Genomic DNA, 14,464 nt, shown 5'->3' on the forward strand with positions numbered 1-14,464 from the left:
GTATTATACTCCTTCTCGTCCAACTCGACCACTTGCGTAACAGGTGCAGCAGGGGCAACAGCAGCAGCGCGCCGCCACTGATAGTTCCTGACTGCGTCATCAACAACTCTCGTTGCAAAGCCCTCTTCTTCTTCCAACGGCGGGCTCAGCTTCATGATGGGATACCGGGATCTCCATGCTCCCCTCCCCTCAGAGATCCCATCTACTACAAAAAACCCTTCTGACCGCTGACACGACGGAGATTGGAGCGTAGACTGCCGCCGTACTTTCCTTTGTCGGCTGCAGAGACTTCGCCCATTTCGCCCATTAGGAGGCCGATGGAGCTGCCTCGTCGTGAGCGCGTGTCGCCAGCTTCACTTGCTGGCGCTGCGGGGACGCCGAGGGCGCTACGGCGTTCAACGCGGAGATTCTTCCAGCCTTCAAGTTCGCGCTCGAGACGCAGGGTCTTCTCTCGTTCTTCGCGAAGTTCGCGCTCGGCGCGCTTAGCGGCGAGTTGGTTCGTCGAGTCAGAGGACTGGAGGTCATCGATGGTGGCCAGGAGGCCGGAAATCTTGTCGCGCGACTTGTTGAGGTCGTCCATGACAGACGCGTTTTGCTTGTCGCGGCGCTCGATCTGCGTCTGTAGGTCCTTTACCGTACGGTCCACGTTGCGGACGCTACGCGATTCGGAGAGACGAGTGGATTCACTGTCTTCGAGCGCTTTTTCGAGCTGATGGATGAGTTAGCATCAATCGATGATGTGGGTTAGTGTGATCTGAGTCAACATACCTCTTGAATGCGTCCATGGAGGAAGCGGACGTCCTTGCCAGCTGAGCCGCTATAGCCCTTCGTCTCGAGATCGACCAAGCGAAGTTGCAGGTCCTTCAGACCCTTCTCGACAGCCGCCTTGTCCTTGTGAAGCTTCACATTGGCTTCCCGTTCAGCTACGATATCCTTTTGCAGCTCTTGGGCAAGGGCCTCTGCGCGGCGCATCTTGCCCACCGCAGCAGCAGTGATGTCCTCCTGTTGTGCCAAGCCGGACTTGAGCTCCAACAAGTCACGATCGTAAGCAGCTGCATTGCGCATAGCTGGAGACTCTGAGCGAGAGAGTTCATCGAGCGTATCAGCAGCTTCTTGCAGACGCGATTCGAGACGCTTCTTTTCTTCGATGGCAGAATCGCGCTCGGCTGCAAGGTCATCGACGTTGGTGCGCAGATTCCGGACCTGTGATAGCAGGCTGACGATCTTGGATTGCGCTTCGTTATGCGCGTTGGCGGCTTCGTCGCGCGAGTTGGAGATGGTTTGCAGAGTCATCTCAAGACGGCTCTTCTCCTTTGCCCAGGTCGATGAGTTAAGCAGCTCGTCGTCCCATTTGTTCCTCAGCTCCTCGATCTCTTCCCGTAGTCGGCCATTCTCTTCGCGAACGTGGATTACGTTCTCGCGCTCCTGGTCAATTTCCTGGGTAAGGGATGCCAGCTCAGACTGGTACTTCTTGCGTGTCTGCTCAAGCGAGGTTTCGCTGTCCTCGACGTCATGAGCGTGCTGACTTCTGTAATCTTCGAGCTCGTTCTGTAGTCGTTTCTTGGCTTGCAGAGCTGTCTGTAGGTCGGTCGAGAGGTCTTCAACACGTTCGTCGTACCGTTGAACCGTTCGCTGCAAGTCCTCAACCATACCGTCCATCTCCTTCCGCTCAGCCATGATCGTTGCGCAAGTTTCCTCAGCTTCACGCGCTTGAGTCTTGGCGAATTGCTCAGCACGAGATGCTCTCAATACGGCGATCTCCGCTTGTTCCAACTTGCTGAAGTACTCGTCGGCCCTGCTCTTGTACAGGTTCAAGCTTGACTGTACATCGACCAATGTCGATGTCTCGTTGTCCAGTCGGATCTGGAGATCAGCAAATTCTTGGAGAAGCTGGTTATGGTTGGCGTGCTCTTCCTCTCGCTCGTTAGTGAGATCTTCGAGCTCAGCTTGCATCTCGCGCAGCTCAGACTCTAACGAGAGCTTGACTTGCTTGATGTCGTCAAAGGCCGTCTTGGCGTCGGCGAGTTCATTGATTGCGGTGTTGTGAGCCTGTACAATCGATTTACGCGATTGCTCTTGGGATGTCAAGAGATCGAACAGCTGTTCGTGAGACTTCGTCTGGACTTCCTGGTAGGAGAGTTGGCCGGAACGAAGGCTATGCTCAAGGGCAGAAACCTTGGTAGCAGAGTCGTCAAGCATGTCATGCAGACGGTAGTTCTCACGCTCCAATTTCTGCACCCTTCGAACAGAGGGGCTATCATCCTGCCAGCCGTTGCGCTCAGGCGAGCGTCCAAGCTGCTCTTGAAGGTGTTTGTTCTGCATTTCCGACATCTGCAGCTGGTTCTGCACCATCTCAAGCTCGGCAGCCATGTCCATGCGATTGTTGAACGCGACTGTGTCAACAGTTCGATCAGAACGTGCGGAGTCGTGTGTAGCGTTGCTGATGTGTCGCTGGTTGGTGGGGGTGTTCGTAATGGAGAATGGTCGCTTGTTCTCGCTGTCTTTGCGGTTGTGTGTAGGCGTTTGACGAGCATTGGCTTGATTGACTTGGCTGCTGTTCATCTCCTCTAGCAGAGCACGCTTCGAGTTGGCATGACGTGCATCCATGTCATGAAGCTCGCCCTCATGCCTTTCTCGGAGCTCGTCAAGCTGAGCCTCAGCACGCGAGTATCGCTCTGATGCTACGCGCAAAGCTTGGTTCGCAGCTTCCAGGCGCTCGGCAATGTCCACCGTCCTAACAATGTCAGGTTTCGCAGCATCGTAAGTGATTGCGACATCGGCCGAGTCTGGGTCAAAGACCTTGCGGAGAAGCATAAGCTGTCGATGGCATTCCTCCAATTCCTGATTGGTGTTGTCAAGCGATGATTGAACCGCCTTTGTGTTGGCTTGAGCTTGTGTACGTAGCTGGCGTTCAGTCTCGAGCTTGCGGTTGACATCTGCGAGTTGTAGGTTGATGGTAGAGGAGGCCTGCTCTGCGTTGCGACTTGTCTTATGCTCTCTTGCAAGCTCGTGGTTGAGGTCCTCAAGGCTGAGCGACAACTTCTCTTTCTGCTTCTCCAAAGATGCGATCGTGAGCTGTGCGTCTTCGAGCTGACGGTAGAGGCGCTTGTTGTCTTCCTCAGCCTTGGACTTCTCGTGAGTCAACTGGGTGATCTTCACACGATGAGTGTCACCAGCTCGCGAGTTTGATCGCGCAATGTCCAAGTTCTTTTGTTGAAGTTTGTTGAGGAGTGCACGGTTGTCGTTCTCAGATGCTGTAAGTCTCCCCTTGATGGTGACTATCTCGCGTTCAAGACGCTCCTTTTGCTGGTCGTTGCGCTCTTTGAACGAGTCTGAGTCGGCGAGCATCTGGGTCAAGTTGTGAACCTGTTCGGCCAAGTCGTCACGCTCTGCCTCGAGTTGGTCAAGCTGTTGATCTTTTTCTTCCAGCTCGCGTTGCTGGATGGCTTGTCGTTCGGAAGCCAGCCTTGATTGCGCACGTTCTGCTTGAGCATCGGCATCCAACTTCTGCTCTTCCAGCTTAAGGTATTTCTCGCGAAGGCTGCGGAGTTCGTTCTGGTACTCTTTCCGCTCGTTCTCGTGTGCTGTGCGAGTTTCCGTAGCTCGTCGAAGAACGTCCTGTTGGGCGTACATCTCCTTCTCAATAGTGATCTTGGATTCGTTCAACGCATCATAGTCGCGCTTGAGCGTGTCGTACTTGTGCTCTCCAAGCATCTCAACATCATCGCGTGATTGTCTTTCCCGACTGAGCTCCTTTTGGACAGCAAAGAGCTCAGCCTTGAGGGCTTCTGTCTGCTCTTCCAACAGCTTCCGACTTTCACTGTACTCAGCGTCCTCCGACAGTTTCTCCTCAAGTAAACGTTTCGCGTCTGCGGCTTCACGTTCGAGCTGTTGCTTTTGGGAGCGTACAGCATCCAGCTCCGCCTTTGCGTCACGGAGGCGGCTTTGGAGATCGTCATGCTTGGAAGCCAGGGTTCGCTTTTCATCGTCAAACAGTCGGCGGTCGTTTTCGTAGTTCTTGAGGTCGGTCTTCAGGATTGCGAGCTCGCTCTCCTTACGTCTGATGAGATCTTCATAGCTAGTCGATGTCGATGACAGATCCGCCATTTGGTTACGGATCTGCCGGTTCTCATCGAGGAGTTCTTTGATCTGGTTCTTGCCGGCCTGTACCTCCTTCTGTGAAGCTGCCAACTTGATGTCGAGGTCCTGGTCTGTCTTGAGAAGTTTATGTTCGAGGTCCTCGAGCTTTCGCTCCTTCAATGACAGGTGGCTCTTGAGCATCTTGATTTCCTGGTTCATTGTCTCCTCAGCCTGGCTTCTTTGAGATTGTTTGACCTCAAGCTCTTTGAGCTGCTGATCCAGACGCGCGTTCTGCTCCTCTAGCTCTTGTGTTTCGCCCTCGAGCTTACTGATGATTTGCCCTGCTTGTTCCAGCTCCTTGCGCAGATGTTCGACCTCCTCCTCAGTCCTCCTCTTCGCTTCCATGAGATCGTCTAGCTGGTCTTCGAGTTGATCCTGATCTTCGATAGCACCAGCCAGCTTTTCGGAAAGCTCAGTCTCACGGAGCTGAAGACGCTTGAAGATCTCTTCCTTGTCCAAGGCAAGCGCACGTTCGCTTTCAAGCGTCTTCTGGATACGTTGGATATCCATTTCTGCGCGCCTTCGCTCGTCCTCGACCCGCTGTCTTTCGGCAGCTTCTTGTTGCATCTTTTCCTCGAGCTGGTGGATCATCTCGTCGCGCTTCTTGACCTCTGCTGCCTGACGTGTCGCACCAAGCATAGGCCTCATCCGGGCGAAGAGCCTCCACCATGGGTTCGACTGCATGTCAAGGTAGACCTGGAAGTTGCGCTGAATGATCCGAGTGGCCTCGGCTCGATAAAGACGTTTGTGAGCTAGACGACGTTGCACAAATCCACGAGCTGCGGACTGGAAACGAATCATGATATCGCGGATGAGCGCATCGCGTTGATCTTCGAGTTCGGCAAGGACACCGGCCCTGAAGAAGACCTTTGTGATTCCGACACGGTACAATGACCTATCAAGGTTGATCTTTTCGAGAATCATGTTGGCCGCGACCTGCCCTTCGAGATAGCCTCTGGGAAGATCTCTGCAGAGTACCTCGTATCTCTGGCGGAATTCCACGAAAGGAAGTCGGTTGGGGAAACCAGTACGTGCGATACGTATACCTTCCAGAACACCATTGCAACGCAACTGGTCGAGGACAAGAGGTGCGCTGAATTGCTTTGGTCGTTTCTTGTGATTTGGAAGAATACATCGGACGAAATGGGGGTGAGTGGAGTGGAGCTGAGTCATGAGCGTCGACAATTGCTCTTTGTGGCGTTGAGCAACGGTACGGAAGAGGCCCTTCTTGACACGGCTGCGGGCTCCACCCATGCCATCGTCCGCATCGGCACAGTCAACGAAGAGGTTAGCGATTTGCTTGTCGGCAGAACCAGCCAAAAGGCGAGTGACGTTGTCGTTCAATGGGTCCTTGTTCTTTTCCAGCCAGTTCTCTGTGGAATACTCTACTTCGGCAGCGTAGTGGGTGAGGACGAAACCTTGAGTGAGGAGTGATCGCTTGTACTTGGTGCTCTTGCGGTCCCATAATGAATGCAGCTTCTCTGTGAAGCTCTTGTCGGTGGCTTTGGGCATGACACTGTCTTCGTCCAGGCAGGAGAAGATACCAATGGGGTTTGGTAGCTCGATCAGGTCGATTGTCGGCTGGAGATCGCGGCCAAAGTCGATGAACTTCCATTCTATCTGTTCGCGTGCGTATTCTTCTTGTTCCAGAACGAACATGTGGTGGTTGAAAAATTGTTGTAGCTTCTCATTAGTGTAGTTGATACAGAGTTGTTCAAAACTGTTCTCGTCGAAGATTTCGAAACCGGCAATATCCAGCACGCCGATGAAATGTGAGTCGTCTCCACCACCGCCGGTCTGGTCGAGCTGGCGATTGATACGATCGACAAGATCACCGAAGCCACGCTCGTAGATACCCTTTGCGAGAGCATCGATGGAAAGATTGACTTGTTCGGGCGTCTGAACTTTTTCAACCCACTCTCTGCCGGCCTTGACGCGAGGATGCAAAAGGGCTTTGATAAAGTCATCGGCGGAGATGCCGAGTAATTGGGCGACTATCTGGGCTTGCTGCTCAGCTGCAAGATTCAGTGTAGCCTGGTCTGCCCGCCGACTCTCCTTGACGGCCCGGATGTTGCCGAGATGCAGGACTGCAGCGACCGTCTTCAAGATGGCCGATTGCTCCTTGTCGGTAAAGCCCATGACATGGAAAGCTTCGATCAAGCCATTCCACTCATCTCGGTCATCCACACCGGAAATTACGTCGTTGCCATGCCTTGTGTACTCAAAGTCGTCTGTGTCTTTGTTGTCCAGGAAGAATTCCTGCTTCATTTGGCTCTGTGCGCCGCGCAGCAGCTGATAGAAGACGTGATAGTTGCGCTCGTTTGAGTTGAGGCGCACGACTCTTGACTTCTCCAACAGATACCAGTCTATGTATGCGCCAGCGATGTGTCCGGTGCGGGAGAATTCGATCCTGATGAACTTTCCGAAACGAGACGAGTTGTTATTCCGCACCGTTTGCGCGTTACCGAAGGCTTCGAGGATAGGATTGGCTCGTAATATCTGCTCGGATAGGTTGGAGAGGTGGCGGCCTCCTGACTTTGCCCGTGGGGTTTCCGAGTTGGCGACAGCGGCTAGATACTGGATGACCTTCTTGGTGTTCTCCGTCTTACCAGCACCGGATTCTCCGCTATAGAGGGTCAGTTACGGCTGGTTTAGATGTTGGGCTAACTCACGTCACGAGAATACTCTGGTTGGTGCCTTCCTCTATGAGATTCCGGAAGGCGTGATCAGCCATGGCGAAGATATGCGGCTTGGTCTCCTCCCTACTCCGGCCCCGGTACATGTTGATGTACTCTCGCGAGTAGATGGGCAGCGGGCAGTAGGGGTTCACGGTGACGAGAAACAGTCCGGAGTAGGTGTATATCAGGTCGGCCTGGTATCGCATGTGGAGGTTGTGGATGACCGAGGGCTCGTTCAGATGGGTGAGTTCCGCCATGTCGTCGGCCTTGTCGAACTTGGCCGGATTGACCTTGTCGATAGCGTCGGCGTCGACATCCTGCTGTGTGCCATTGTCGCATTGGACGAGGATGCGTCCACCCGGCAGGTCCTCGACGACCCATCCGCGGACGAAGGCCGTGACGGGATCCCTAAGCCAGACATAGCGCTTGCCGGAGAAGTCGTTCTCGCCTTCCACGATGCCACCCAGGCGCGGAGCAGCGTCGTCGTCCTCGGAGATGAACTGCGGGGCAAAGGTGCCGACGGGCGTGCTGTTGCGGTTCGAGTTGGAGCGCAGGCGTGCCGAGTCACTGCGGCCCAGCGGCGGGCTGGTGAGGTTGGTGAGGGAGCGGTTGCGCAGGTGGCCCATGGGGGAGTCGTCGGCCTCGTGCAGCGGCGAGGAGACCGAGTTCCTGGCAAAGGGAGTGCCGCGCGAGTTGCGGGCGAAGGGTCGGCCATTCGGCGCGGGCCCGTTCGCGCTCATGGTGGTGAGTGGTGGTGGTGTTGTCGTGGTGCAGTCGTCGTCGTAGCCGAAGGGGTCATTTGGGCTTAGTTGATTGACATTGCCCCAGTATGTACAGTGATATGCGGGGACGCGGGTGCAGACATGCAAAAGGAACCCTAGGGAGGCTTTGCTGGTACAGACGCTGCACGTAAAGTTGTTGTAAACAATGACAGCCGCTGGGGCCCCTAGCAACAGCCGGGGTCGTGATTGGGTGGCGCGTGCACGGACACTTCTCGATACTGTCGCGATGCACAATATCTCACGAACTGCCCACGCTCCTCCATCACCGCGCGTCATGGCAAACAACTACGCGCATCCCCCGCCCATGCAGCAGCTGCCGGGCATCCCGGGCATTAACCTCGCCCCGTATGCGCAGAACGGCCAGCAGCCCCCGTTCCCTGCCTTTCCTCCGCCCGATGCCAACCTTTGGGCGCTCTTCCAGAGTGGCTCCTTCCCTCCAGGTGCCCCAAACCTCCCGCCGCCGCCGCCCTTCCCCAGCATGGCCTTTCCCCCACCGTCGCTGCCTCCCCAGCCTCCACTGCCCGAGCGCGTACAGGAAGTCACGGACAGCGACCGCGAAGATGGCGAGCTGAGTGAAGGCGACAGTTCGCCGTCGCTCATGGACAAGCTACAGCAGGATCGCGACGCGGCCAAGCAGTTCATCAAGCTTCTGCACAGCAACAACGTCTCGTACAAAGCCCTGGCCAATGAGCAGCTAGACCCCGAGCTGCTGAGGGGCCTGTACCAGAGCGCAAATCTGCCGTCGGAGCCTGCGCCCATCCTGCCACCCAAGGCCAACGATGCCGTCTCCAAGGCGCCCGCCGTCCAGCCAGTGACTCCCGTCGCGCAAGATGCGCCCAAGTCTGTCGCGTCGCCAAGCACTCCGGGCCATCGTCAGGATTACATAGCACGTCTCCAGGCCGCAAAGGCTGCGAAACAGGCCGCCGCCGCCAAACCCACCACGCCTGCGCCAGTCACCAAGACGCCCCAGCCCGCGACCCCGCCGGCTGCTAAGCCGCCTGTGACAGACGAACAGAGAGCGCGCAACACCGAGTTGATTAAGCAGCGCTTGGAAGCCATCAAGGCGAGACAGAAGCCGCCGATCACACCCGGCTCGCATACACCCACGAGCGCCGCCTACACCCCATCCTTCTCTGCCATTCCAGGTCTCTTCATGGGCGCGTCTTCGACATCGAATACACCTGCTCCGGCTGCACCTCAGCCAGCATCTCTACCAAACTCTTCTACTCCACACACACGGCCGCTGGGCCAGTCTCCGCATGCTGACCAGGAAGATGATTCAATGATAATAGATGTTAGCGAAGACGAGTCCAACGGCAGCGATATGGACATTGACGACGATCAGCCCGCTCCTCAGGCAGGTCAGCATTCGCGTCAGGCTCCTGGCACCCTTCCCAACTTCCACTCCGGCGCGATGCCAGCAACCCCATCAGCCGCTGCTATCGGTACCTCAGGCGCAGAAACACCCAACACAGTCGCGCGCGAGAAGGAGCTAGTGGACAAAGAGAAGCAGTTGGTGGCCATGCGCGAGACACTGAAAAAGAAGCTCGCTGAAAAGCGAGAGCGGGATAGGTTGGCAGCAGCTGCCAGCGCCGCGACATCACCGTCCACGAGCCAAAAGACTTCGACGCCAGTGCCATCTCTCCAGGCCTCCACTCCAGCTTCGCTTCCCACATCCACGACCCAGTTTGTATCATTCCCATCACATTCAAGAGACACAAATCGTCTTCGCCGGGCGGAGATCCAGTCTAAGCTGCCTACCCTGGATGCCGAGATTGCGAGTAACGCGAGTAGGATGGCTCAGCTGACCAAGGAATTGGAGCAGCTAACGGCGCAGAACGAGAGGATTGCAAGGGACAAGGAGCAGCTGACCAAGGAGCTGGAAGATCTAGGTGTCGACACGGAGGGCATGTCTCATGCGCAATTACGAGCCAAGAAAGATGAAATCGAAGGCGAGCAGTCCTCGGATTCGAACTCCCCACCTAATCAAACGCAACCTGCATCGCAGCCCGCAGTCAACGATGCTTCACCGGTTTTACTTTCAGCTTCAAACCAACAAACTTCAATACCAACGGCACTCCCTGGACTTGGACAGGATACGGTTCAGCCCGAACAGGAGAGTTATGAGCCCCCAGAGCTGCCAGAACAGGTCATGCCTGCAGAAGGCGCCCTCAACCCAGCAGCATCACAGATACATTTTAGCCCACAGGATTCACCTACCAATGGCACTCGGACCCTGAATCCTTCGGCGCCAGCCTTTGTCTCGACAGCTCAGCAAGACCAGATTGAAAACACGCGAAGTGATTCATCGAAAGCTGATGCGAGTATACAAAATGCGATCGGTGTAGCTAAGGCCAACGCCAGTGCTGCTGTGGACCAAGAGGTCCAGCAACCTATCACTGCCCCCTCGCCGTCAGAAGAAGGAGAAGTCGACATGTCTGTTTCCGAAGGTGACGAAGACGAGGAAGAAGAGGAAGAGTACGAGCCGGAATACGAGCCAGAAGAATCTGTCGTTATTCCCGAAGCACCCGTGGAAGAAGAAATAGAAGTGCAGACCAAACCCGAGTATTCGCTCGAAAGTTCGCAAGCCTCCCCGCAAGAAGAAGAAGCCTACGAGCCACCCGACGTCGAAGAAGACATGCCGGATGTCCAGGCCGGCGAAGAATCCACCGCAGATCAGTATGAGCCCACTGCTCAAGCTGAGGCGGGAGATGGCGCTATGGACATTGCTACATCATCTGATGAAAGCTCTGACGATAGTGAATCCGACGACGAGTCTACCCCAGAGCCGGAAATGAGGAAGTCTATCTCAGCGTACAACCCGTTACACCAAGACGCTGGAATCGCTGATGATCTAGCGCTCGAGCTACAACCAGAGGTAACGTCTTCGGCGGCCACTGGCGGACCTGTACGTCAACCACCATACCGGAGGCCTAGCTAATGCAGACCAGGTGCCTGAGGTGTCCGAACAGGACGAAGAACCCGAGCCAGCCAGGTTTACTCCGTACGAAAGCCCGCTGCGAATGTTCAAGTCCTATCGCTATCATCCCAACTATGCTCAAGATATAAATGGTGGCTTCCTGTCCCTGACTTTTAGTCATCAGATCAACCCAGAGAAGCCGCTGTGCCAGTACGAACTAGCTGGCGGCGCATGCAACGACCCTGAATGTCCCGATCAGCACTTTAGGGAAGTTGCTATTACTGGTGCGTTGGGAGAGGCGTTTTTGTCTTAATTCCGTTGTGTTTTGTTTTCATTCATGACGGCTATACCTCTGCGCGGAAACTGACTTGTAATCATATAGGTGACAAACTGCTCGTCCAGCTCGGCACAGCGAACCCAGGCAAGACCTCCGAGGAAAAGCAGCGCTGGAATGACGGTCTCCGCGGCGTGCTCAAGGAACTTCGTCAGAAGAACATCAAAGACCCCAACGGCATCGCTGTGGAGATAGCGAGATATCGCCGTCAGTTCCTCAACGACGATACTCGTGTCGTCAACTTGTAATCCTTCTTAGCTCCCCTCTCCGTTCTAGGTCTGCACCTAGTGCGAGCGAGGATGGCTTCTCATTCATCATTCCCTCCATTGCTACTGACCTTGATCACATCCACTCAGCAGTCCGCTTCTCTTTGCGTACCCTTCATCGGTAAAAAAAGTTGCGACATTGGGGGCGTATCAACAACTCTCTATCTCTCGACTGTAAGCATCGATACCCTTTCTCTGCATTGGCGTGGAGTTCACGGCTCGGGTCTTCGTTTCTTCGATCCACCATCTATTTTTATTGGATGCAACATGGGGGACTAGGACACACTCTAGCCCGTCCACTAGCAACCTGACCTGGTACGTATTGCTGCCAGCTGCTGCGCTCGGACAATTGAGATTCGGTCATCTCGGCGGAAGAGCGGGTGGGTGGCAGCTGCGGGGAGATGGTTGGGGCGGTGGTCGTGGTAGTGACTTAGTCTACGTAGGCAATACGAATGCATATTTCTTCTGTCCGATCCTCATTATCACACGATCGCACATTCATCATGTCAAATATAGTCTCCACGTTTACATCATGCAATCGATCGAGAAATAGGATACAGCGATTGATTCTCGTCAAGCTACCCTAATCCTTCCCCATCGTTTACGTTCTTAACACACAACAATCTAGTTGGAGATGCCAATAACACCGCAAGCAGGACGAGGACCAGCGTTACCAGTCTTCTTGGACTCCTCGTGTCCGCCCTTGCCGAGGTCATCAGTTCCAGCGTGAACGACAATGGTGCGGCCAATGACGCTCTCGGAGCCAATCAACTTGATCAACTTATCCGTGGTGCTGCCCTGAGCGTTGCCCTGGCCGTCGGTCTTGAAGTTACCCAAGTCACCGACGTGGCGCTCGTCGTCTTCGGGCGCGCCGTGCGTCTTGTTGTGGGGGTTGACTGGGTGGGCGTGTCAGTATGGGTATGCATTTCGGCGGCTAGATCTGCAGGGTGGGTGTTCCTGCGTATCCGTTGCAGGGCTGTTGGGGTGTAGGTGTAGGTGTAGGTCTGTACTCACAGTGAGGACCAGCAGACGTGCAACCGTTTGTGTTGTCGCCGAAAGCGTGAACGTGCATGCCACGCTCAGCGTTGGCGTCGTGGCCGGTGATGTTCCATGAGATGGTAGTAGGGGCGGACTCGTCGGCCTGCTCAAAGGTGACGGTTCCCTTGACGTTCGAGTCTCCACGGAGGACGGCGACTATAGCGTTTGCATTAGCATATCCGTTCTTTCTGAGCCTCAAGCTCCACCAAGCTTCTGTAGCGCGTTGATGCGCGTGCGATGTAGCGGAAGGCCATCAGGGTGTCTTGCAGCCGGTGAGCTGATTGGAGAAGTCCAACGACAAGCCCCAGGTACCAACTGACAGCATGGTACTCCTTGTGAGTCCCAAAGCTGTCCAATTGACCTTTTCGAGCGTTACGATACACCTGAGTACCGTGTCGTCGCAAATAATCTGCTCAATCTTACGCAAGGAGCTGACCCCACCTTCCCGCAACAGGGCAAGCTCGTGAAGCTACTCTAAACATACGTACCGGCTTTGACCATTGTGACGGTTATGTGATGGGTATTGATGGTATTACTTGTGTATTTTGGGATCTGTGACAGAAAGAGGCGTTGTTGGGGAGGAGATGGGAGGGAGATGTACAGCTGGCTAGAGGTGAGCTTTGAAGCCGCCTCCACCGGCCGAATGCGGGGCTGTAGTGACGCAACGGTCTCTAACGCCGGGCCAGATCCAACGAATGATTAATAGCCCTGAGGGCCCATCACTTAACATGGTTTCTATCGTTTTCTTACACTTTCATGACGTTGAAGCAGCATATCACGGAGAGGACAGAAAGATGGTGTTTTACATCTGATGTCAATTTTACTATCTATTTATTGGAAGCCAGCCCATCATGTCTCATATCAAAACCGAAGAAAGCCGTAAGAGTATTCAGATGCTCGATGTATCTCCGTTATCGGATTACACACTCTATGCCGCCTGGATCTTCTTGCGGAGGATGTCCTTCAGGGTAACGGCGTCAGCGGCGAATTTCGAGATACCCTCGCGGAGCTTCTCGACGGCCATCTGGTCCTCGTTGAAGTAGAAGCGGAAATCGGCCTCGTTGTTGATGTAGGTCTTCTTCTCGATGTCGAGCTTGCTGGCATCCTCGGCGATGAGCTTCTTGGGGACGTCGTCTTGTGAGTTGTACAGCTCCTCGAGCAGGTTGGGCTGTATTCGTTAGTCACATGTGCAGGGATAGAGCCTGCGGGCAGTACTTACAGCAATGGTCAGGTAGTCGCAACCAGCGAGCTCGGTGACCTCACCGACGCTGCGGAAAGATGCGCCCATGACGATGGTCTTGTAGCCGTGCTTCTTGTAGTAGTTGAAGATTTGCTGGACGCTCTTGACACCGGGGTCCTCCTCCTTGGAGTACTCCTTCTTGGTCGAGGCCTTGTACCAGTCAAGAATACGGCCGACGAAGGGAGAGATGAGGAAAGCACCGGCCTCGGCAGCCGCGATGGCCTGGACCTGGGAGAACATGAGGGTCAAGTTGCAGTTGATTCCGTGCTTGGATTGCAGGATCTCAGCAGCCTTGATTCCCTCCCATGTGGACGCGAGCTTGATGAGAACGCGCTCCTTGTCGATACCGATCTCCTTGTAGAGGTCGATGATGTGCAGGGCCTTGGCTACTGACTCCTCGGTGGAGAAGGAGAAGCGCGCATCGACTTCTGTCGAGACCTTGCCGGGGACAATCTGGAGGATTTCCTTGCCAAACTGTACCAGCAGGTTGTCAAGGGTGGTGTCGACCTGGTTCTCAAGGTCGGTGCCGTTCTTCTTGCCGTATGCGACGGCCGCATCGATCAGCTTCTCGTACTCGGGCTTCTTAGACGCGGCGAGGATGAGCGAGGGGTTGGTGGTCGCATCCTGGGGCTGGTACTTCTTGATGGTAGCGAAGTCACCGGAGTCGGCGACAACGGTCTGTAGAGAAAGTCGGTCAGCTATAATTCTTCCGTACGCTTGGTGTTGCGCATGTGTGAATACTTACGGTGCCGGAGGCCTTGAGCTGTTCGAGGGAGCTAGGCATTGTGAGGGGTATATGTGTATGGAATTGGGATTGAAGGTTTGTTGCAAGTGTTTGTGAGAGCACTTGATATGTAGTAGAGGTGAGGAAAGTTGTCGACTGATGTGATGTAAAAGTGTTGTTGGGCCAGCTGCATGGGTGGGGCCTTTCATACGTAGCGCCCCTCACCTTCCGGCCCCTCCATGGAAAAATAGCGTCACCGGTGGCAATGGCGGCAGAAGTCAAGCTCAGTCAGCGGTGAGGGTCCTTTCGAGTAACCGCTAGCGATCAGAAATTTTGCCGCTC

The 14,464-nt window shown here is 55.0% G+C and overlaps 4 protein-coding genes across 4 annotated transcripts; 1 reads left to right on the forward strand and 3 right to left on the reverse strand.

The window, feature by feature from the left end:
* Positions 1-205: 205 nt before the first annotated feature.
* J4E90_003540 (uncharacterized protein) lies at positions 206-7,558 on the reverse strand (the record flags this gene model as incomplete). The annotated part of the gene is made up of 3 exons (XM_051433109.1): positions 206-709; positions 769-6,766; positions 6,813-7,558. The coding sequence occupies 3 exons, from the start codon at positions 7,556-7,558 to the stop codon at positions 206-208; spliced, it is 7,248 nt and encodes a 2,415-aa protein (XP_051293007.1).
* A 268-nt stretch (positions 7,559-7,826) lies between these two features.
* Positions 7,827-11,102, forward strand: J4E90_003541 (uncharacterized protein; the record flags this gene model as incomplete). The annotated part of the gene is made up of 3 exons (XM_051433110.1): positions 7,827-10,508; positions 10,552-10,804; positions 10,903-11,102. 3 exons carry the CDS (start codon positions 7,827-7,829, stop codon positions 11,100-11,102), a joined length of 3,135 nt encoding a protein of 1,044 aa, XP_051293008.1.
* Positions 11,103-11,744: 642 nt separating this feature from the next.
* Positions 11,745-12,659, reverse strand: J4E90_003542 (uncharacterized protein; the record flags this gene model as incomplete). The annotated part of the gene is made up of 3 exons (XM_051433111.1): positions 11,745-12,016; positions 12,135-12,314; positions 12,647-12,659. 3 exons carry the CDS (start codon positions 12,657-12,659, stop codon positions 11,745-11,747), a joined length of 465 nt encoding a protein of 154 aa, XP_051293009.1.
* A 427-nt stretch (positions 12,660-13,086) lies between these two features.
* J4E90_003543 (uncharacterized protein) lies at positions 13,087-14,182 on the reverse strand (the record flags this gene model as incomplete). Its single annotated transcript, XM_051433112.1, has 3 exons — positions 13,087-13,326; positions 13,378-14,076; positions 14,144-14,182. 3 exons carry the CDS (start codon positions 14,180-14,182, stop codon positions 13,087-13,089), a joined length of 978 nt encoding a protein of 325 aa, XP_051293010.1.
* Positions 14,183-14,464: the final 282 nt, after the last annotated feature.

The sequence above is a fragment of the Alternaria incomplexa genome, assembly GCF_024043165.1.
Source record: "Alternaria incomplexa strain BMP 0042 chromosome Unknown scaffold_4, whole genome shotgun sequence".
In the NCBI taxonomy this organism is placed as follows: domain Eukaryota; kingdom Fungi; phylum Ascomycota; class Dothideomycetes; order Pleosporales; family Pleosporaceae; genus Alternaria; species Alternaria incomplexa.